The following is a 23,022-nucleotide window of genomic DNA, read 5'->3' on the forward strand; positions in this document are numbered from 1 at the left end:
ATCATAGGGCTATGGGAAGAGAGATGCCATACTGGCCATGCTTATATTATCATACCACTCTTTTGGCAGCAGAGGATAGAAGGCAGCACGTATTGAAGTGACATGACATAAATTATCTGGGAGAACTACCCAACCCACAGAGAGGAAGAACCAACAGATAGTCAAACCCAACAGTGTTCAATGACTGTGAACATTAAGCGATCAGTGATGCCCTTCACGAGTTCTCCCGTTAGTGTCAACACCATTGTGACAACTGCCCTTACTGCCTAGTCAGTGTCACCAACGACTGCAATGGTGTCAAATCAGACTGTCAGAGGGTGGCAGCAGGTCATTTTGAGTGACTTGTCACACAACGAATCAGTGTGTGGAGGCACTGTGGTCAGCAGCAAGATGTAAGTTTTGTCACCCATCACGTCACATGTCACACGTCCAAACAGCCAAGTGTCATGGTGGAGGTGCAATTATGTAAGCCAGATCATCCTTGCGCTGCCTTACAGGCACTTTGACAGTTACATTAAAAAGATTCTGCAACCAGGAGCTGTAGCTTTTGTGAACACAGACTCTGGTGCACTATTCCAACGGGACAATGCTCGTCCACATACTGCTGTAACAATCTGAAGATTAGTCTTCTTGGCTTGAAGACACAGATCAAATCAAATCAAATTAATCTGAATAGCACTTTTCACATTGTACATTTATAGCATTTACGCTGATGCTCTTATCCATAGTGACTAATAAGGTTATTTATATTACTAATGTAGTGTAGTTAATGTCGTGTTAGGAGTCTTGCCCAAGGACTCTTATTGGTGTAGCACAGCATAGTCACACAGACCAGGAATTGAACCCCAGTCTCCTACATGGTCGCTCACTGGCAGGCGGTGGTGTTATCCACTGCACTACACCAACCAGATGGATGGATGGATGGATGGATGGATTGATACTTTATTAATCCTGCAGGGAATTTTGGAAATTTGTGCGTGTAAAGGAAAGTGTGGGGGAACCAAGCTTATTAAAGATAAGTAATCAAAACTATAATTCAATATAAGTCAAACGAGTGCTGGATATTAATCTACACAGATTTTTCTACTGAAAACTGTTTATTTGGGTGAGTAAATTAAGATTCAGTAAGCTTAGATTTCCACAATTCCACTATAGCTGGGTGCAGCAACACTGGCAATAGCTGCTAAATGCTAGCTACAACCGCCTGACAGCTCTACACTGAGGACCCTGAGTGTTTTGATAAGCCAGGGTGATATTAGCTAGTGGTTTGTCTCTGGTAGCTTGTTTTAACATGGTAAACGCGTAGGCCACCGTCCAAAATACTCCCTCTGAATGGCGAAAGAGCTAGCGCTTAGCAAAGTTCGCAGCTAATGCTAACAAAGCTAGCTCCAGCAGTGCTAGCCGGGGTTAGCAGAAGGCTACAGGCTGATCATACTCACCTCTGAACAGTGAAGGAGCTAGCGCTTAGCACGGTTAGCGGCTAATGCTAATACTGCTCCAGCCTTGGTGCTGGTGAACTTAAATGAAAACTGAAACTCCTGTATAAAGCTGTACTTCATCAGAGTGGCTTTACTGCTCCTTATAACCTGACAGGTGCACTGACAATTTTTGAGAAAATTAAAGGATTGTAAGTGCCCCTTATAGTGGGGAAAAATACAGTTTAATATTTTTGTCTCCTGTCCTAAAATACTAAATAAAAGCATTCTATTGCACCTTTAATATGTGCCTATAGTAACATAAAGCTTTTAACCACTAAGCTGACAATCTGAGCAAAATTAGGACTGCAGCAAAGACAAAGGAGTTTATCTGGATGTGTCAGACGGAGGAGAATCTGCACACATTATTTCCAGGAGATGAGTGAAGAGGATGAGTGATGTGCTGAGAGAAGGGAGAGGGAGAGAGAATGTGCATTATATAATGACATTTAAAGAGGAGAATACATCTCTTTATAGACTGAGAGACTGAGCATGACTGCAGCTGTAGGCTTGTGTTTCGGAGATAGAGGGCACGGCTAATCCACTGATTCTATAGACCAGAAAACTCACAATAAAGCCATAAAACCATAAAACCATGAGAAAAGGTGCCAATGTATATCTGAATACATACAGTATTTGCTGTAAAAGATGTGAAAATGCTATGCTATGTGAAAAGCTATGATAGTACCTGTAAAGAAGTACTGCCAATAGAATAACACCCTCTGGAGTGGATGTATACAAACTTATTGGAGCCTGCCTAAGTCCAAGGGTTGGCTAGAGGACTATAGAACCCCCAGAATGAATCTTCATCCAATAACAAAAAAGTTGTGTGTTGATCACCAAACATCTTAAGCTTACTGCGTTTGGTTTCACCTCCCTATGAGGTATTATCGTGTTAAGAGACTAAACTCTGGTCAGTGTGTTCATGGCAAGGCTCTGTGACTAAATTCAAGCGAGGCCTGATACTGAGTGGTCAGATGGATTGAACATTCCATTCCTGAAGTTGTGTGACCATAATACGTCATAATAGGCATTAGCACCCACAGTAGACAGTGCAGTGGGTGGTAAAGATCATGACTGGCAGCATCTGGCTTAAACTTTCCATAGAAACAGACAAGCAACTTGGCAAGAAATCATGTCTACATTCTCTCAGATGCATGTGCTTTGTTTTTACTTTTTGTCATACTCATATTTTTCTGATTATCAAACAAACGTTAATATCAGACAAAGATAACCTTAGTAAATATAGAAAACAGCTATTTTTAAATTACAATTTTTATTATTAAAAGAAACAAAATATCCAAATTAATCTGGCCCTGTGTGAAAAAGTGTTTGCTCCCAAACCTAATAACTTGGTTGTTCTACCCTATTACAGAAAGTTCTCCAGATCCTGAAGCAGCAAAGCAGCTCCAGACCATCACACTACCACCACCATGTTTTACATTCAGTATGAAGTTCTTTTTCTGAAAATAAAAACACTTTTCAAAAAGTTACATTTTTGTCACGTCAGTCCAAAGATACCCAAAGTCTTGGGAATCATCAAGTTGTGTTTTTTTTGGTCAGCAGTATTTTTTGGCTTGAAATTCTCCCATGGAGACCATTTTCACCCAGTCTCTTTTTTTTTATTATTATTAACACTGACCTTAACTGAGGCAAGTGAGACCTGCAGTTCTTTAGATGTTGTTCTGGGTTCTTTTGTGACCTCCTGGATGAGTTGTCCATGCCCTTTTGGAGTAATTTCGGTTGGCCGTTTACTACTGGGAAGGTTCACCAGTGTTGCATGTTATCTCCATTTATGAATAATAGCTCTCACTGTGGTTCACTGCAGTCCCAAAGATTAAAAAAATGACTTCTTAACCTTTTCAATTGACAGATGTCAATGACTTTGTTTTCTTGTCTGTTTTTACATTTCTTTAAATCTAAGCATAATGTGTCATTAGGCCTGGTTGTGGTTAAGACGGTAAACTGAACTGAAAAGTGTGATTAATCACAGTTCATTTATGGGGGGGGGGGGTTAGATGGGGGGGGGGGGGGGGGGTTAGATTGGTTTGATAGTTTTTGTTCCTGTTAATAAATGAAACCATAATTTAAAAAGTGCTTTTTATATTTACTCAGGTTATATTTGTCTAATATTAAAGTTTGTTTGATAATTTAAAAACTTAAGTATGACAATAATGTAAAAACAAAAGAAATCTGTAAGGGGGCAAATCATTTTTATGCCACGGTAAATACATACAGTATATGCAAAACAAACATGATAGAATGGGAGTTCAGTTTGGCCTATTATGTAAGCAATAATATTCCCCAGTTATCTTCATCCTTCTGTTCATAACTGTACAAACACACACACACGTCTAACACTGTGCAAATGAGAGCTTCTGTGAATTACAAGAACACACTGGCCTACCTTGTCATCTCAAACATCTGACAGTGAGAAAACAGTCAGAGAAAAACAACCACACACTACTTGTGCTATCTCTTTCACACTCTCTCTCTCTCTCTCTCTCTCTCTCTCTCTCTTTCTCTCTCTTTCTCTCTCTTTCTCTCTCTCTCTCTCTCTCTCTCTCTCTCTCTCTCTCTCTCTCTCTCTCTCTCTCTCTCTCTCTCTCTCTCTCTCTCTCTCTCTCTCTCTCTCTCTCTCTCTCTCTCTCTCTCTCTCACACACACACACACACACACGCTTGTCTAGAAAACAATGGAAGCAGCAGAAAGGAGGATTGTCTAACAAACAGCATCAGAGGGCTGTAATGAGGATGAGTCAGGCTGTAACACCTGTTCAAAAGCTGACTTTTCCATTAGCCCTCACACCCAACCACAGCTCAACCACAGCATCAGATAAATGGGTGAAAATGTAAGAAAAAATAGTACAAAGTTCAAGTTGTTTTATCAGAGTGAGTGAAGGGCTTAATTAACAGTGATTAATTTAGTTCGGAAATTCAGTTAGAATGGCCAGTTAGCCGTTAGCCATCTCCATTAACACCATCAATCTGTTAGCCTAGCTAGCATTGGACAGACAGCTGTTGTGGCGTTGCAAAGGTATTTAACTACAGACTGGAGTAAACTATAGTCATAATCCACATATACTATAAAACTACAGGATCTACAAACACATAAACAGCACAAAAAAATCCATCTGTTGTTTAAAACAGTGATAAATTTAGTTCGGGAACACAGTTCACATGGTCAGTTAGCCGTTAGCCCTTTCTATTAACACCAGCAGTCTGCTAGCCTAGCTAGTATTGGACAGACAGCTGCATTCCAGTGTTGTAAAGGTATTAACTACAGACTAGAGTAAACTAAAGTCATAATCCACATATCCTATAAAACCAGAGGATCTACAAACACTAACCAGCACAAAAATATCCATCTGTTGTTAAAAACAGTGATTCATTTAGCTCGGGAACACAGTTAGCATCGCTAGTTAGTCGTTAGCCATCTCCATTAACACCATCAATCTCTTAGCCTAGCTATCATTGGACAGACAGTGCATTCTGGTGTTGTAAAGGTATTAACTACAGACTGGAGTAAACTATAGTCATAATCCACATATTCTATAAAACCACAGGATCTACAAAAACTAACCAGAACAAAAATATTCATCTGTTGTTTAAAACAGTGATTCATTTAGCTCGGGAATACAGTTAGCATCGCCAGTTAGCCGTTAGCCATCTTCAGTAAAATCTGTGGCACTCGGAGCTGAAGCTAACGTTAAGGGATGTAAACAGTGTTTTTTTTTTTTTTGCCTAATTTTCTTGTGCTAGCAAGGAGGTGTTGAGCAACTTTGAGACTGGATAATGGTGTAAAAAGCGATTTATCAGGACAAACTGTTAAAATTTCTGGATCACGGAACGCTGTGGGAGAACGGAGGTGTGCTATTCATCAAAGGTATGTACTTCTTATCTTGTTTTACTACAGCAAAAGTCCCTTTTACACTGGAGTTCTCCTTTAAGTTAATAGTGCAAAAAGGGGGATTTAAGAAGGAATGACTCAAGCATAAACAGAAGTGCAAATATAGATGTATAAAAAAAAAAACTAGGATGCTAACCCTGCGTTCACACTGGAACGCGACGAGTCGCTTGTGTCGCCCAGCGTTTGTCGCTTGTGGGCGTGTCAAGCTCAACGCCCGCGTTTATCATGGTCCAGCCTCCGACAAGAAAAAAGGCACAAAAAAGGAATCACTTGGCCACTTTATTCTCCAGCTATAACTCCCAAACTTGCTGGACTCTTGTGCGTTTCTGTGATTTAACTGCGCTGGAAACGCAGCCGTTCCCACAGACTGATGTGGGTCCACCCCGTTCAACAGAAAGAACCGGGAAAGAAACTAGAAATTCAGAGAGCAGGAGCTTGAGGACGTCAAACCGCCTTGTTTGTGATTGGTCCAAAGAAAAGCTAGGAGCCAATCGGGTTAGAATGTCGCTTCACCGCGTCATAACTCATTTGCATAAAGTTGAGAAAAATTCATCTCCGTGTCGCTTGTCGCTTTGTCGCTTGTCGCCTCTCGCGTGTCGCGGCGACAAATCGCGCCCTGCCATAGGAAATGAATGGTCGCCTGTCGCTTTCCAGTGTGAACGCAGGGTAAGTGAGTGTGTGCTGGGGGCAGAAGGGGGTGGGGGATAGAGCTACTAGAGATACTGGACACCTCTGACGCTTTAAAAGTACTCTTACTGTTAAAATATTACACTTACTTGACAAACTTGACTAAGCTGCACTTTAAGCTGATTCTCTTTTTTACACCATTAGAGTTGCCACAGTGCTCAAAAGCCATCTGGGAACTACTCTATCGATCTGCAACAACTCCACCATTTGCAATCAAGAGGCACAATCAGCCCAAATCAGACAGCTGTCCTGGCCCCTTCAGACGGTCAGAGCTGGAGCTGGCAGTAACAGGGTTATTTCAGTTGGGCACAGCATGGATGGCACAGCAAGCCCTCAACAATCAGGCCTAAGCGGGCAGTGCTGCCGGGACGAGGGCCGGCCTGCATGAGGTCCAGCGCTCTGTGATTAGGAGAACGAGCGCAGTCTGCCGGAGCTTCAGCTGATTGGCATTAGGCAGGTCACACCGCTCTGCCTCTCTACCTTTAGGATCGGGGATTGATTTAAGAGTATAATGTGTAATTCAGTTGTTCCGAACGCTGCTGTTTCATTTAGTGACTCAGAGAACACTGAGCTCTAAGCACCCAGTACATGAAGTGCTCCTACCTTATATCCTTTCACACACACACACTGGCCATTTTATCAGCTACACTTCCTGTACAGAAGCACCTGGTGGAGACCAGCATCACCGTTACACATTATACACTCGTACCAGCATGGTTTACCACTTCAACAATTTTTAGATCCTATAATGGTCAATTTGTCTGTTTTTTCCACTGGTTAATGGGGTGGAGGAGGCTGATAAATTGGGCATCAACAGATGGGATACAGTCAGACTGTACTGAGTGTAATTGTGCTCTGTGTATAAAGGACATATATTACTTATACAGTAGCATATTTTGTATAATATAGCAATTTAACATAATTTAAAGTCTTTTAAAGTCATTTTCTGCCTGATATTACATATACCTAAATCTTTCTATTTCTATTTAAGCATTACACAACAAGGCTTCATGTTGGATAAGAAACATCCAATGAACCCTGTATTCATGTGTTGTAAATGCATTTATAATGTATTATATGACATGCATAATACCTTATAATGACTGTAGTAAGTCTGTATAATAAATACTTAATAAGTATTAAAGCGACATTCATTACACATTATAAACTACAAGTATAAGGGTTTATAAAAAAGGGCTTAATATGCCTTATAATATCAGTTCATTAGAACATTGTACAATGTAGTGTTGTAATGCACTATAACACAGATTTGGTAAATTTTGGTATTCTGCATTATAATATGCAGCTATGATTTCTCAAATTAAGCTAATTAAGCTACTAAGTGCGTAACACATTATGAAGCCTTATATACAGTCATTACAGACATTAAGTGAAGTGAATTTTCATATGCTATTTTAAATTTTATTGTGCCTCACTATAATGCCTCACTTAACAGTAATGACTGTATATAAGGCTTTATAATGTGTTACACACTTATGTAAAAGCTTGAGCTGAAATACACTTGAGCTCTGCAGCAGGACAATGATCCAAAACACACCAGAAAGTCCTCCTCTGAATGGCTAAAGAAAAACAAAGTGAAGACTCTGGAGTGGCCTAGTCAAAATCATGCTAGGTGGTTATCCTCCACATAGTGCCCACACATCCGTCCATAAATACCAGACATTTTACATTAAACTCTTGGTCTTCCTTTCTTGGGGTGGTCCCGATGAGAGTCAGTTTCAACATGACAATTTTGATGATGTCTGCTACTGCACTTGAGGATACTTTCAAAGTTCTTGAAAAGTTGTTTCAGATTGACTGACCATAATTTCTTAAAGTCATTCATTTTTTCTTTACTTAGTTGAGAAGTTCTTGCCATAATATAGATTAGAACATTACTCAAATAGAGCTATTCACTGTATACCAACCAACTCTACCTCTTCACAACTTTACAACTGATGCTCTAAAACACATTAAGAGGACAAGATTAAAATTAAAGTAATTAACTCTTAACAAGTTCAGCACAGCTGTTACCTGAGAGCTGACTGAGAAAATCCAGCCAATATGTGCAAAGCTGTCATGTAAGAGGTGCTACTTTGAAGAATATAAAATATAAAAAATTATATTCTGGTTGGTTTCACTTTTTGTTCACTAAATAATTAAATCAAAATAAATAATTCCATATGTGTTTCTTCATAGCTTAAATGACTTTTGTATTAGTATATTAAATATCCACAACGCATAACATTTTAAAATAATGAAAAACAACTGAACTTAATGTGTGAACAAACATCTGAATGGTACTGTAATCAAATACGTTTGTGACAATGAAAACCTTCTGTCAGTTCTTCACATTATTCTGCTGTTATTCTTACTTACTTTCAAGCTTAGCTATTGGATTTAATGAGAGTATGGTAATGTTCTTGTCTCTACAAAAAGAAACAAGTAGCTTTTTGTCTGACAGATTTCTCTGGCAGAAGCTTGGCAAAAGAAAAAGTCATACATTTAATATCAAGCTTGGGCAGATCATGTAGAATTTTAAATGAATTGGCTTGATTGCACTTTTAAAAGCAAAGACAAATTTGCATTCAGTTCCACCTATTCTGTTCCCCAGAGCATTCTGAGGAGAAACAGTGCCTTTCAGTGTACTAAGCATCCAGTATAGAAGAGCCACATGGTCACTTAATACCATAGATGGAATAAGGTAAGTGGAATAAGAAGCTATTTCATGATGAAGAGCTGTAGCCTCCTGATTTAACTGATTCACTCTGGGCTAAGACAAGTACTTCAAGACCCTTAAAGTGTTCTGTGAACGTTGTTAAGGGAAAGTGCCAACACTGGGATTCACATTCAAACATGGAAATTAGCATTAACATCACAGGGGGGAATAAGGCATGCAAAAGTACTTATTAGTTGGCCGATGTTTTGGCATTCTAAATACAATTTAAGAAAAAATACCATATGCCACTATTTTAACAACATTAAAAGTATATACAGCTCTGGAACAAATTAAGAGACCACTTCAGTTTCTGAATCAGTTTCTCTGATTTTGCTATTTATAGGTATATGTTTGAGTAAAATGAACATTGTTCATTGTGAAATCAATATTTGGTGGAATAACCCTGGTTTGTAATTACGGTTTACATGCATCTTGGCATGTTCTCCTCCGCCAGTCTTACACACTGCTTTTGGATAACTTTATGCCACTCCTGGTGCACAAATTCAAGCAGGTCAGCTTGGTTTGATGGCTTGTGATCATCCATCTTTCTGTTGATTATATTCCAGAGGTTTTCAATTTGGAAAAATCAAAGAAACTCAATTTTTTTTAAGTGGTCTCTTATTTATTTTCAGAGCTGTATGTCGTACACAAGACACTACGTTTTTATACTCTAGTGCTAGTTTGTCATTTATACCAAAGTTTTCTTAGTAAATCACAATGTGCCCTGACAGTCATTATTATTGACAATGGCTCCAACATCAGTATTATTACTATACACGGTTTACTTTTTTGGAGGTGAAAACAGTGTATAAATCAAGTAGCCACTCCCATCTCAGAACTTTTCTAATGCTGTAGTACAATGACATTACCACAACTCCTAAATCTAATTCTTTCGGAATAGGGCTACAACATGAAAAAACGTATCAAATGCAAAAAAACCTGAGCCTGACACGAGTAGTAGTAACTCACCTTGGCGTAGTTGGTGGTTTTTATGAACCACTGCCTGAGAAGCTTCTGCTCCACAGGAGCACCAGACCTCCAGGAGCAACCGTTTTCATCCACCTGCTCATCAGCCAGGACAGTCTGGTCTATGGGATCCCAGTTCACCATCGCCTGTTAATGGACACATAGAGACTGACTCTTAAATCCAACAAATGAGATTTAAGCTCAGTGAGAAGACCATTACTACATTCCCTGACTTTTATTAAAAGTTACTTAAACATTACATAATGTGCACCACAGATAACTATGGAGTATCCATTCTGAGAATAGGACACATGGTGCCTCATTTGTATAAACACCTGTATAAACAGAAACACCAGTCCCTTCCTAATATTAACCCTCCTATTATCTTTAGGGTCCATTTGATCCCATTCAATGTTTAAAGTCTCTGAAAAAATTGTGATTCAATTTGTGATGGAATTTGTGATTCATATTATTGTCTTTAATTAATTTGATGAAGATAATACATGCAAAATAAAATGTTTCAAATGTTTCAGTTTCAACGTCTGGTTTATTAAGGTTGTTTTATATGCATAAAACATATATGCATTAACACACATTTGAATGGCAATAAAGTTGAGATCACTATGACATTCAGTATAATCTTTAATGTATAATCTTTTCTTTAAACTTGCCATTACTTTAGGCCCTAACGTCACAACACAATACCTATATAATACTAATATAACATTATAATAATGCCAGAACAACTTATAATTCATCAAATAAACATAAAGTAACTGGCAAATAAACTTTGCTAACATTTATTTAAATTTAATTTGAATAATTTTCTGGATGTTTAAACTGCTGGGATTATATTGATTCGGAGGATAAAGGGTGTTTTAAAACTTAAAGGTTATAGGAGGGTTAATTATTAGACTTTCTGATCCCAATCAATCAGCAGAATAAGGATGCCATACCTCTTTCTGATAGGCCAGGCCAGCCTCATAAAGCTTCACAAACAAGTACTGAGTCCACTTGTAATAGTCAGGCAGGCAAGTTGTGATTTCCTATAAAAAGATTTGAATAAAAGAGAAAACAAAAGGCAATTTATTATTAAAGAGATTAAATAACAATGAAAAGGGATAACAATGACAAATATATCTAATTGAATTTAATTGCCTGATTTAAAAATTAAATGATTAAAATATACCAATTAGTCAATTAATCAGCAGTAGTTTGTTCACACACTTTATAATATTCTACTTTTTGCAATCAAAGTCTCTAACTGCTCTAAGTCTCTAAGTAAGAAACACACATTTACTGTATATCAATACAGTTGAATTCCAGTCAAATGTTTGAACACATCTCTCCTTCTTCAATGTCTTTTCTTTCTTTTTATGATCTTTTTACCTTGTAAATGTAATTTTGAAAGCATTAAAGCCACTCTGTTAAACAGCCCGTTTAAGATCATGCCACAGTATTTTAGACTTTGACTAGGCCACTCCAAAACCTTCCGTTTTTTTTTTTTTTTTTTTTTTAAGTCATTCAGAGATAAACTTGTTTGTGTGCTTTATATCATTGTCCTGCTGCAGGACTCAAGTACACCTGAGCTTAAAATCACAAACAGATGGCCGGATATTCTCCTTCAGGATTGTCTGATAAACAGCAGAATTCCTGGTTTCATCTATTACAGCAAGTTATCCAGACACTAAAGCAGCAAAGCAGCTCCAGACCATCACACTACCACCACCATGTTTTACCTTCAGTATTTTGCGTTTTTCTGAAATTATGTGATAGATTTGGAGTAATTTTGGTAGGCCGGGCACTCCTGGTAGGGTTCACCAGTGTTCCATGTTTTGTCTATTTGTGAAAAATATCTCCCACTGTGGTTCGCTGGGGTCCCAAAGCCTTAGAAATGACTTTGTATCCTTTTCCAGACTGACAGATGATCAATAATTTTGTTTTCTCATCTGTTTTTGAATTTCTTCAGATCGGGACATAATGTGTTGCTTTTTGAGATCTTTTATCCGCCTTATGTTGTCAAACAGGTTCTATTTAAGTGATATCTTGATTCTACAGGTCTGGCAGTAATCAGGGAAGCAGGTAATTGAAATTGAACTCAGCTTTCTAAAAAGTGTAATTAATCACAGTACGGTAATTATTATTATTATTATTATTTTTTTTTTTTTTACAAAGGGCTAGGTTGGTTTGGAAAGTTTTTTTCCCCCATATAAATGAAATCATAATTAAAAAGTTATTTTTATAGTTATCTTTTTCTGATTTTAAAGTTGGTTTGATCATCTGAAAAATCTAAGTAGGACAGAAATGTTAAAATAATAGAAATCTGTAAGGGGGAAAATACTGTGTAATATGCTGCTATTTGGCCAGTAAACATGTAACATAAGTATTGTGTATGGCATGTGTAATGCAACAGGTCAGGAGTCTCTGCATTAAGTTGTAGAGGTTCCTAATGTACTATAGCAGGGGTTGGCAATTCCAAGTCATTACATGGCGGGCCACAAAAGTGTGATGGGATGGAGGGCTACAGACTAGTAGCTCTCCAGCCCATAGGGTTGTTGAACCCAATTGCAGAAGAGTTAAATCCAAAACAGGTAAATCCAAGAAAAAAGGAATAAATAAATAAATACACACACCGCTCATCATGTCATCAGAGTTGCGGCCAAATACACTACCGCTGCACCCACTAGTGAATTGATACACGGCTGGTAAAAAAAAACACCCTTATAAGGAGATAGGGAGCCCAAGAATGAGCAGAAAAACGCGAATGGAACGGGCAGAAACTAAAATCATGCCAAGTGCAACAGAGAGACAGGAGAGAAATGTAAACAAAAGCTCCCCAGAGAAGAATTTAATTTTTAGTTTTTTCATTATCATTCATTATAGGTCAAACAACCTCACGGGCCAGACTGATGGTGGCAGGCACAATCCGTATGTTGTGCCAGTGTGAATATGACCAACATGGACACACATTTTCAGAAATGCATGACTGGAAGTGGGAGATTTTACCACAGGAAGAACGGGACTTTTACTGCCCTTACTGGGAATAGCAGCCGTCTGTTCACATGGTAACCAGCCACTTTGAAGAGCATCACTGCCACATTAACTCTGAGCTTAGAGCTCAATATTTGGAGTGATGGAATGATGCAAGTTTACCAGGCTTCACTAAAACAAACGCGGAGTCACACGTGTGTGCACTATGTGGTACCAGCGAGGCTATGGAGGGTCCCTCAAAATGAGGACCACCCACGCCATTAGAGACACACACCACACACACACATGTACACAGAGGGCACATCTCTCCAGACTCACCCGGTCCCAATTAAAGCACAGCCCCAGGCTGTCGAGCTGCTCCCGCATGGACTGGATGTTACTGTAGAGACAGAGGGGCAGAGAGAGAGACAGAGAGACATTAGCACCCATACAGAGAAAGGGAGAGAGAGATGTTTCGAGAGAATGACTGTGTGTTTTGTGTGTGTGTGTGTGTGTGTGTGTGTGTGTGTGTGTGTGTGTGTAGGCGGATGGGTCCTGACGGTTGGCGAGTGTGCGTCTGCATTTATCAGTCCTCAAACCCCAGAGCTCTCGCACACTGATCACAACCATACACACCAGAGAGTTCGAGAGCAGAAAATAAAAGAGGTAAGTAAGAAAGAGAGAGAGAGAAAATAAGAGAGAGAGAGAGAGAGAGAGAGAGAGAGAGAGAGACAGTCACAGAGAGATACGAGGATTTAGAAGGTCAGATGACACGGAAGACTCTTATTATCATTACAGATAAAAAATGAGAAGTAATACTGGTCTCAGTGTCCCCTTGAACCTCAAAATGGAGGAATACAAGCATGAACAAACACTATTAAGTGAGCACACACACAGACAAACATAACAAGTATCCATAAACAAACATTCAAGACATGACAAGACGTGACTGCATTTGACATTGGAGTCAATGGAGTCAGATATACTGGTTTCAATGAAACCTTTAGGGTGTGCCTAATATGTATGAAAAGCAACTTTGATGAGTAAAACTGTGGCTAGCGCTAGCAGTTAGCTGCCAATGCTGCTGCACCCAGCTATAGTCTAAATCTGGAAATCTTAGCTTACTGTAAATAAACTGAAGCACTTTATTCACCCAAATAAACAGTTTTCAAGAGAAATCTGTGTAGATTAACATCCAACGCTCGTTTGACTTTAAAATAATTTTTTTAAGAATTACAGTTTTATTTGCTTAACTTATCTTAGCTTTACAGGTCTTGCTGCTATGTATGAAAATAGACCAGAAAATAGACATGTATTGATAGTGCACCTTTAAATCTGGTGTGCTTTATAGTGCAAAAATACAATAATCAGACAATAAATCGCATTTTACAGTGTATTTTTTGTCAAATGTTGCTTTTCTAAGCAATTTAGTTCACATATGAGAACAGAGCTGTAAAAACAGCCAATACTGAATTTGTCAGGGTTATGATGTCATGAACATGTTTGTTTGAAAATAACCATCCCAACACACTAAAGTGATAATGAAGGTTCTTACTCAAGAGCATCAGCAGGGCTTCTGAACAGGCCACAATAGAATTGAAGTGTGAACCAATTAGAATGAAGTTCATTTAATATATTAGTCTCACAGGCTTGTAAAGAAAATCACCTGTTTAATTCAAAGGGATAAAAATATGAGAAAATTAGGATTTTCGGTACAAGAAAACTACACAAATATTACAAGCAGACTGTAGATTAAAATACAACTGCTCAAAAGACCAATGTTCCCTGTGTGCTCTTTAGAGATCCAGGACAAGGAACAAGAGGAGGAAAAGAGAAGAGAAACTACAGGTTTGTGTGTATATACACAGTATATCTACCTCTTAGTCCAGTCTTCAGGATCCAGACCTCGCTCAATAGCAGCATTCTCAGCAGGAAGACCAAAAGCATCCCAGCCCATTGGGTTCAACACCTGCAAATAAACACAAGTATAAACACACACACCGTGTTAAATCTTCATCAAACTTTACTGGAACAGCTTAACAGGAGATGAGCAGTAATATAATTTGTTAATTTGTTGTGTAAATATTGCTGTAATTAATGGAACCATGAATCCTGCTCTTTACCAGAAAACCCTAAAGAAGAATGTCCAACCATCAGTTTGTGACCTTAAGCCCAGGAGTACTTGGTTTCTGCAACAGGACAATGATCTTAAGCACACAAGCAAGTGTTTTGAAGGTTTTGGAGTGGTCTAGATAAAGTCTGCTTGAGATGCTGTGGCATGATCTTAAACATGCTGTTTATGTGTGGAAACCCTCCAATGTGTCTGAATTAAAACAATTCTGCAAAGAAGAGTAAAACAAAATTTCTCCATAGAGATGTGAAAGATGCTTGATTGCATTTGTTGGCACAACCAAGTTATTAGGTTTAGGGGGCTTTATGGTTGGTTTGGATACCTTTTTCCCTTAATAAATGAAATTATCATTTAAAAACTGCTTTTTAGGTTTTATATTTATGCAGGTTATCTTTGTTTGACATTAAAATGTTTGTTAATCTAATAAAACATGTTTCAAAAAACCCCCTCAGATTACATTATATGCTTACATTATATGATTTTTTAATGGAAGTCAACGTAAAAAGACTCAATTCCACTTAATATTGGATCATTTCTATTCAGCATGAAACACAATAAGTCCAGATTATAAGGAGCACTATCAATGAATATCTATTTTCTGGTCTATTTTCATACATAAGGTGCACTGGATTGTAAAGTGCATTATGCAACACTAGTAAGGAACAGGGGTGTCGCCATGTTTTCCTTCTACACAGATTACTCTCCTGAAAACTGTTAATTTGGGTGAGCAAAGCAATTCAGTTTACTAACAATAAGCTTAGATTTCCAGATTTCACTAAGGCTGGGTGCGGCAGCATTAGCATTAGAGGAAATGACGAGTGACAGCATTAAACTGAGAAACCCTGAGTGTTCTCGTAAGCCAGGGCGTTATTAGCCAGCGGTTTTAACACTGCTAATGCTGCTCCAGGAGTGCTAGCCAGGATTGGCAGCAGGTTACAGGCTGATAATACTCACCTCTGAATGGTGAAAAAATGCTAGTGCTTAGTGCGGTTAGCGGCTAATGGTAATACTGCTCCAGCCTTAATGCTGGAGAAACTTTACTGAAACTCCTGTATAATGCTGTACTTCAGTAGAGTGGCTTTACTGCTCCTTACAACCTGACTGGTAAAATTTAGACATAAGGTGCACCGGATTATAAGGCGCACTGATAATTTTTGGGAAAATTAAAGGATTTTAAGTGTTCTACAGGGGTTGGGCAATGAAACTGAAACACCTGGTTTTAGACCACAATAATTTATTGTCCCGACAGACATTTCTGGTGGAAACAGGAGAGTTGAGGTGCACATTGAGTTCTGCCGTGATTTGGGCAGCCGTGGTTTTATGTTTTTTGGATACAATCCGGGTTAGCACCCGAACATCCCTTTCAGACAGCTTCCTCTTGCGTCCACAGTTAATCCTGTTGGATGTGGTTTGTCCTTCTTGGTGGTATGCTGACATTACCCTGGATACCGTGGCTCTTGATACATCACAAAGACTTGCTGTCTTGGTCACAGATGCGCCAGCAAGACGTGCACCGACAATTTGTCCTCTTTTGAACTCTGGTATGTCACCCATAACGTTGTGTGCATTGCAGTATTTTGAGTAAAACTGTGCTCTTACCCTGCTAATTGAACCTTCACACTCTGCTCTTACTGGTGCAATGTGCAATTAATGAAGATTGAGCACCAGGCTGGTCCCATTTTGGCCATGAAACCTCCCACACTAAAATGACAGATGTTTCAGTTTCATTGTTCAACCCCTGTATACATGTTGCATGTGGCATACAGTACTTGCTATTATATAGACTTGAGTATCATTCTCAGTGTAGCCGTGTTTAATGGCCATTGCTATTGAAACACAGAGTCTCCTTTCTAATAAATCGTGATGTTTCGGCCCTAATGGGATGTCACATAATTAAGGTCTTATCGCAGAATTGATTATACTGGAGAGGTGAGACAATAGCCCTCTCTCTAGTCTGGCATTCACCCTGTGTTTCTTCTTTTTGTCTTCATTCCACTTAAAAACATCTATTACTCACAATTCTTCTCATCCTGTTCATTAAACAGCTGTCTTTCTTCTCTGACTATTAAAACAATAAAACGTGTGGACAATAGAAGTGAAGAGTCCTATTTTTATTCTTGATAAAGAAAGAGAAAGAAGGAACAGAGGAAAAAAGAGACAGAGGGAGGAATAGAAGAGGATGGAAAAAGCAGAAAGCTGAGAAAGGTGAGAAGAACAAAACAGAGCGAGGTGGAGTGAGAGAGAGAGAGAGAGAGAGAGAGAGGTGAGAGAGTGAGAGAGAGAAAGAGAGAGATGGGGAGGGGGAGACAGTGACTGTAGCGAAGAAGAATCAGTATCCTTGGTAACTGGCTGCACCTCATTTGTTAAGCAAAGCGCTGAATGCTATTAAGGCGAGAGGGTGCTAAAACTCCACTGTAACAAAACTATGAACTGTAGAAAGCAAGAACAAATAAATCAAATCTATGCACACTATGATATGCTCTAGTAAAGAACTTAAAGGGAACATTTCCTGGAGATTTTGATGATAATTAATACTCCTGCACTTCGACCGCAGCACCTTTAGATAACAAGCTTATTAGTATCAGTGTTCATTAGCGGTAATTAAATGCAGCATGCATGCAATTACCTACCGGCCTCTGTCTCAGCCAATTTTAAAGGGCCCACACCTTTTGAGAACAACACTGTGATAAGGACTGTAGGCATACCCCAGAAATACTGCAATAAGCCCAAAACCACTTAAACACTGTCCCACCCAACTGTAAAGCATGGTGGTGGTAGCATCATGCTCTGGAGCTGTTTTGTAGCTGGTACACTGCAGAGAGCTGGTAGAGAAACAAAGGAGGAAACTGTGTCAGAATCAAGTTGAAGCATTAACCAGACGTAAACTAGGATACAGCAATAGGTCTACAAGCATATGCTAAAGAATTTCCCACTCCAATAAACCACAGAAATACACCAAAATACCCCAAAAATCAGAGGCTCATAGAAATCCAGCTAGGATCTTAAGTCTTACACTTGAGTTTTACAGAGAACTGTGATATTATAACAAAGTGGAACATTAAATAATGTGATGATCTTCCTGCAGAGTTGATCTCTAGAAACCTCCAAACTTTATGTGGCTTTTAGATAAGCTCAAGAGTTTCAAGTAGCTGCATCTAAGCCTTACATTACCAAAAGCAAGGCAGGCAAGAGGATATGTTTGACAATATAATGTACTTTACATATATGAAAAGAAAAATAGAATATTATTACTGTAAAAAGTGAGCAGAGAGGTAAGGTCTCTGCATCTTTCTATCTATTTATCTCCCACTGTATTTCTTTGCAAGTCTGCATCTGGTGTATATATATATATATATATATATATATATATATGCAGAAAATGAGAAATGGCAGAAAAAAGGTGCACAGCTTTCAAACCTCAAATAATGCAAAGAAAACAGGTTCATATCATATTCATTAAGTATTTGGAGTTCGGAAATCAATATTTGGTGGAATAACCCTGGTTTGCATGCATCTTGGCATCATTTTCTCCTCCATCAGTCTTACACACTACTTTTGGATTACTTTATGCCACTCCTGGTGCACAAAATCAAGCAGTTCAATTTGGTTTGTTGGCTTGTGATCATCCATCTTCCTCTTGATTACATTCCTGAGGTTTTCAATTTGGTAAAATCAAAGAAACTCAACAATTTTAGGTGGCCTCTTACTTTTTCCAGAGCTGTGTTATTATTATGTGTACTCACACACCACCCAACTGTCACTCTTATATATACTCTTACATATGTTATATATATATATATATATATATATATATATACACACAAAACGTTCTCACTCTCAAAAAAATATTTAGTGAACCAAAGGTGGGTATTCTCTGGCACTGCTTAGAGAACCCCCTTGTAGCTGCACCTTTAATCCCACATTTGATCAGACTATGCATTGCTAGTTGTGTCGTGTATGACCTTAAAACCTTTAAAACTTGAATATTGAACCCACTATTGTTCAGAATCAACAAAATATACACAATATACTATAGTTTGAACATGTGAAACCAACTGTAGGGGCTACAATGTATAATCCAAATAAAAGTGAGACCGATAATTAGAAGAGAAATTTACAGGTAGGTGGTCAAGGCACTGGTCTCAGCAGTGACTGTACATTCTCTACACTAAGCTTCACAGAAGCTAGTGGTTGTGAAAAAATTGGGGTGTATATTTAGATTGTAAATTAAGTTTTAAAGAATGCCATGCCAATGTTGCTCGATCTGCCTCCTTTTATTTGAGGAATCAATCGTGTATTAGTGTTCATGAGCCTAGAACATGTAACTGCTATTTCACGATTTGACTCCTGCAACTCGCTTTTTTTCTGGAATATGACGGATACGCTGCAGTGAGTCTGTTAACTTCAGCACTCAAAACCACATTCAAATTCTTCCATCATTACACTGGATCCAAGTCTCATTTCTAAAAGGTAAAGTACTGCTACTGGCTTTTAAAGCACTAAATGAACTGGCTCCATCGTACATTATGGACTTTCTGGCTCTGTACGTTCCAAGTTGTTCTTTAAGATCCAGCCCAGGCTGTAATATGATTAGCAGAGCAAGTACCATATTTTTTGCACTTAAAATTCTTTAATTTTCCCAAAAATGTGCCTTATAATCTGGTGCACCTTATGTATCTTTTGTGTTTTATTAGTCAGGATGTAAAGAGGTGTAAAGCTGCTCCGCTAAAATGTAGCAACATACAGGAGTTTCAGTTTAGTTCTCCAGCAGCATTAGCATTAGCCGCTAACTACGCTAAGAGCTATTTTTTCGCCGTTCAGAAGTGAGTATTATTGGCATGTGGCCTGCTAGCCCCAGCTAGCACTGCTAAGAGCTAGCTCTTTTGCCATGCAAAGGTGAGTATATCATTCTGTAGTGTGCATGTTTACTGTGTTAAAACAAGCTACGTAGGATGGGCCGCTAGGTAATATCGCCCTGGCTTACTTAAATCTAATCTTACTGTAAATAAACGAAAATACTTTACTCACCCAAAGGAGAGAAATCTGTGTAGATTAACATCCAGCACTCGTTCGACTTTAAAATATATATATTTTTTTGTTTTTAGAATTACAGTTTTGTTTGCTTGGCTTAGCTTAGCTGAATTAAAAGGAAAACATGGCAACACCCCTGTTTCTTACTAGTGTTGCATAAAGCGCCTTATAATCCGGTGCACTTTATGTATGGAAATAGACGTTTACTGACTGTGCGCCTTATAATCTGGTGTAGGGATTATAAGGCAGTATTTAGTTTGTTACTTGCTCAAGCATTGAGGAATCATCTGTGTAATAAGTTGCTTTTGGGAGAGAGGCTGATAACTCTCTCTCTTGGTCTTCTCTTTCTGAGGGTGGTCCTGATGAGAGGCAGATTCATCGTAACGATCTTTGCAGCTGAACTTGAGGACACTTTAAAAGTTCTTGAAGTTTTTCAAATTGACTGACCTTCATTTCTTAAAGAATGTTTTCTATACTTAGTTGAGTAGTTCTTGTCATAAAACACCTAATAATAATAATAATAATAATAATAATAATAATACTGCAGTAAACTTACAACCACAAAAACAGTCCCAACTGTGAGGCATGGTGGGGGTTGCATCAAGCTCCTGATCTGTTTTAGAACTGGTATACTGCAGATAGTTGATAGAATAATAAAGAAGGGAAACGAGCTGAGAGAATTGATTAGAAGCATAACCCAACAGTTTTGCTTGATTAGAAAGTAAAGGGGTTTTAAAAGTTTATTTAAGGATACAAATTGTTTAATTGCATTTGTTTAATTAGATTTGATATCTTACTGCTTTCAATTGGCTTGTGTAATTGAGTTTAAATAAAGCTTGACTTATTCATTGATTAACTGAACTGGAGCGTAAAAATATGTTAGTGACAAATCCTTACACACACACACACACACACACACACACACACACACACACACACACACACACACACACACACACACACACACACACACACACACACACACACACACACACACACACACACACACACACACACACACACACACACACACACACACACACACACAAACACACAGTTGTGATACTCAAACATTCACAAACGGTCTGTTATTTTTTATTTACTTGCCCTTTCTCCAGCTACTGTCAGCACCTGTTTATTTTGTAGATTGTCTGTCTTTATCCTTCTTTTCATCAAGCAAAGGCATGTCTGATTGGATTTAAATTGGGAAATTGATTCGCCATGTCTGGGACACCTTAACCTCACTGAACTCCAAGTGTTTTGCAGTTTATTGTGGATCTGCTACACGGGTGGTTGGGTGCACCAAGAAAAGAACATATTACTTTTCCAATATGTTATTTCAGAAATATGATGATGGATCCAGTACCAACATAGTTGCTTTAAAATGTTTCTCAGATTAAGTAGTGTGCTGTGGTACACTGCTCTTTTTAGTTGATAAATTACTAATAATTAGGGAAGTAATGAATATTTGGCAACCAAAATTCTTTGTCCGAAAATAGCAAAAATATATATATATATATATTTAGAAAGCGAATAGTACTGCTGAGGTACATATATGAATGGAATAGCACTGCTGAGGAACATTTATGATAAAATTGGCAATGCTAAGGTATATTTATGACCAGAGTAGCACAGCTGAGGTACATTTATGGTTACATTTGCACTGCTAAGGTATCTTTATGACTGAATTTGCACTGCTAAGGTATGTTTATGACCAGAGTTGCACTGCTGATGTATATTTATGACTAGAGTAGCACTGTTGAGGTACATTCCTGACTAGAACAGCACTGCTCAGGAACATTTATGAGTAGAGTAACACAGCTGAGGTACATTTATGATTAAATTTGTACTGCTAAGGTATATAATGACTATAGTAGCACTAGTATGGTACATTTAGGACTAGAGTAGCACTGCTAAGGTATGTTGATGACTAGAGTAGCACTGCTAAGGTGCACTTATGACTAGAGCAAAACTGCTCAGGAACATTTATGAGTAGAGTAGCACTGCTGAGGTATGTTTATGACTAGAGTAGCAATGCTGAGGTATATTTATGACTATAATAGCACTGTTGAGGTACACATATGATGAGTAGCACTACCGAGGTATATTTATGAGTCACTGTGCTTAGGTTTAGGCCAAAAACATTCAATTGTGGTGCATTCCTACTAACCGTATTATTTTCAGCTATAGTTTTTTTATTTACAGCAATAGTCTAAAAATTAACTATTGTAGTAACTGAGGTATTTTAATGGCACTTTTATGAGCATGGTCACTTTTTAGTGGGCAATTTTTAGCAAAACTTTACACCAAAGCACAAAGCATTGTCCTTCAATAACATATTTGCATAACAAAAGCAGGAGCTCTGAGGTGAAGGACAGAGGAGATTTTGTGAAGACAGCTTTGTGTGCTTCTCTCTAAAACAATGCCAGCAGCACCTCTCCATCTGCTGCATGAACGGAGATCGAGGGAGCTTAAGAGCTGATTTCTACTGGATTAAACGTGAAATAAAGCTTCAATTAGAATCAGAGACACAGGCTGTCATGTTTCAACAAGTATCATTTTCTCGTTAGCACATGTAATGTGCGAGAGCTGCAAAATGAGTTTCTGATTGCCATGGTGAACATCTTCCAAGGGACAAGACAGCTGTCAATCACATGATCTTTATTATCCTGTGGGAAACAGTGCACTGTCCAGACAAAGGTTTCTCTAAAAATGTCTTAACACCCCCCTAAAGAGTGACAACATTTCTATACTCAGTAGAGAGAGATGCCAATGGCTGACATTTTTTAGACATAGTGTAGAATGGTAAGAGAATGGTGCTACAACAATATTCACATTAATCTAGGGGTGTCACGATTTTCTAAATCCTCAATTCAATTTTATGTCCGATTTTAGGGTCACGATTCGATTCGATTCTCGATTTTCTTTTTTCTTTTTTCTACAGCAGAGAGGCCTATGCCAGTTTTAGATTAGTCTATGGTCAGTTATTGGTTTGATACCTCAAATTTACAATATCTTATTAAGTGATGCAAAGTGATACAAGTGATCTGTAATACACCACATTAGGCACTAATGGTCAAATTTAAATAATTTAATTAAGATATATACGTAATGCCATCTAGTGGCTTTTTTTG

General features: G+C 38.3%; 1 protein-coding gene across 1 annotated transcript in view; it reads right to left on the reverse strand.

The window, feature by feature from the left end:
• Positions 1–23,022, reverse strand: part of lars2 (leucyl-tRNA synthetase 2, mitochondrial) — a 109,208-nt gene that overhangs the window by 60,546 nt on the left and 25,640 nt on the right. The window contains exons 4-7 of the mRNA XM_007239512.4: positions 14,604–14,695; positions 13,066–13,126; positions 10,713–10,802; positions 9,760–9,903 (exon numbers count right to left, since the gene is read on the reverse strand). Coding sequence (XP_007239574.3) covers positions 9,760–9,903; positions 10,713–10,802; positions 13,066–13,126; positions 14,604–14,695 — 387 coding nt within the window. The remainder of the gene's footprint in view (positions 1–9,759; positions 9,904–10,712; positions 10,803–13,065; positions 13,127–14,603; positions 14,696–23,022) is intronic.

The sequence above is a fragment of the Astyanax mexicanus genome, chromosome 6, assembly GCF_023375975.1.
Source record: "Astyanax mexicanus isolate ESR-SI-001 chromosome 6, AstMex3_surface, whole genome shotgun sequence".
Classification (NCBI taxonomy): domain Eukaryota; kingdom Metazoa; phylum Chordata; class Actinopteri; order Characiformes; family Acestrorhamphidae; genus Astyanax; species Astyanax mexicanus.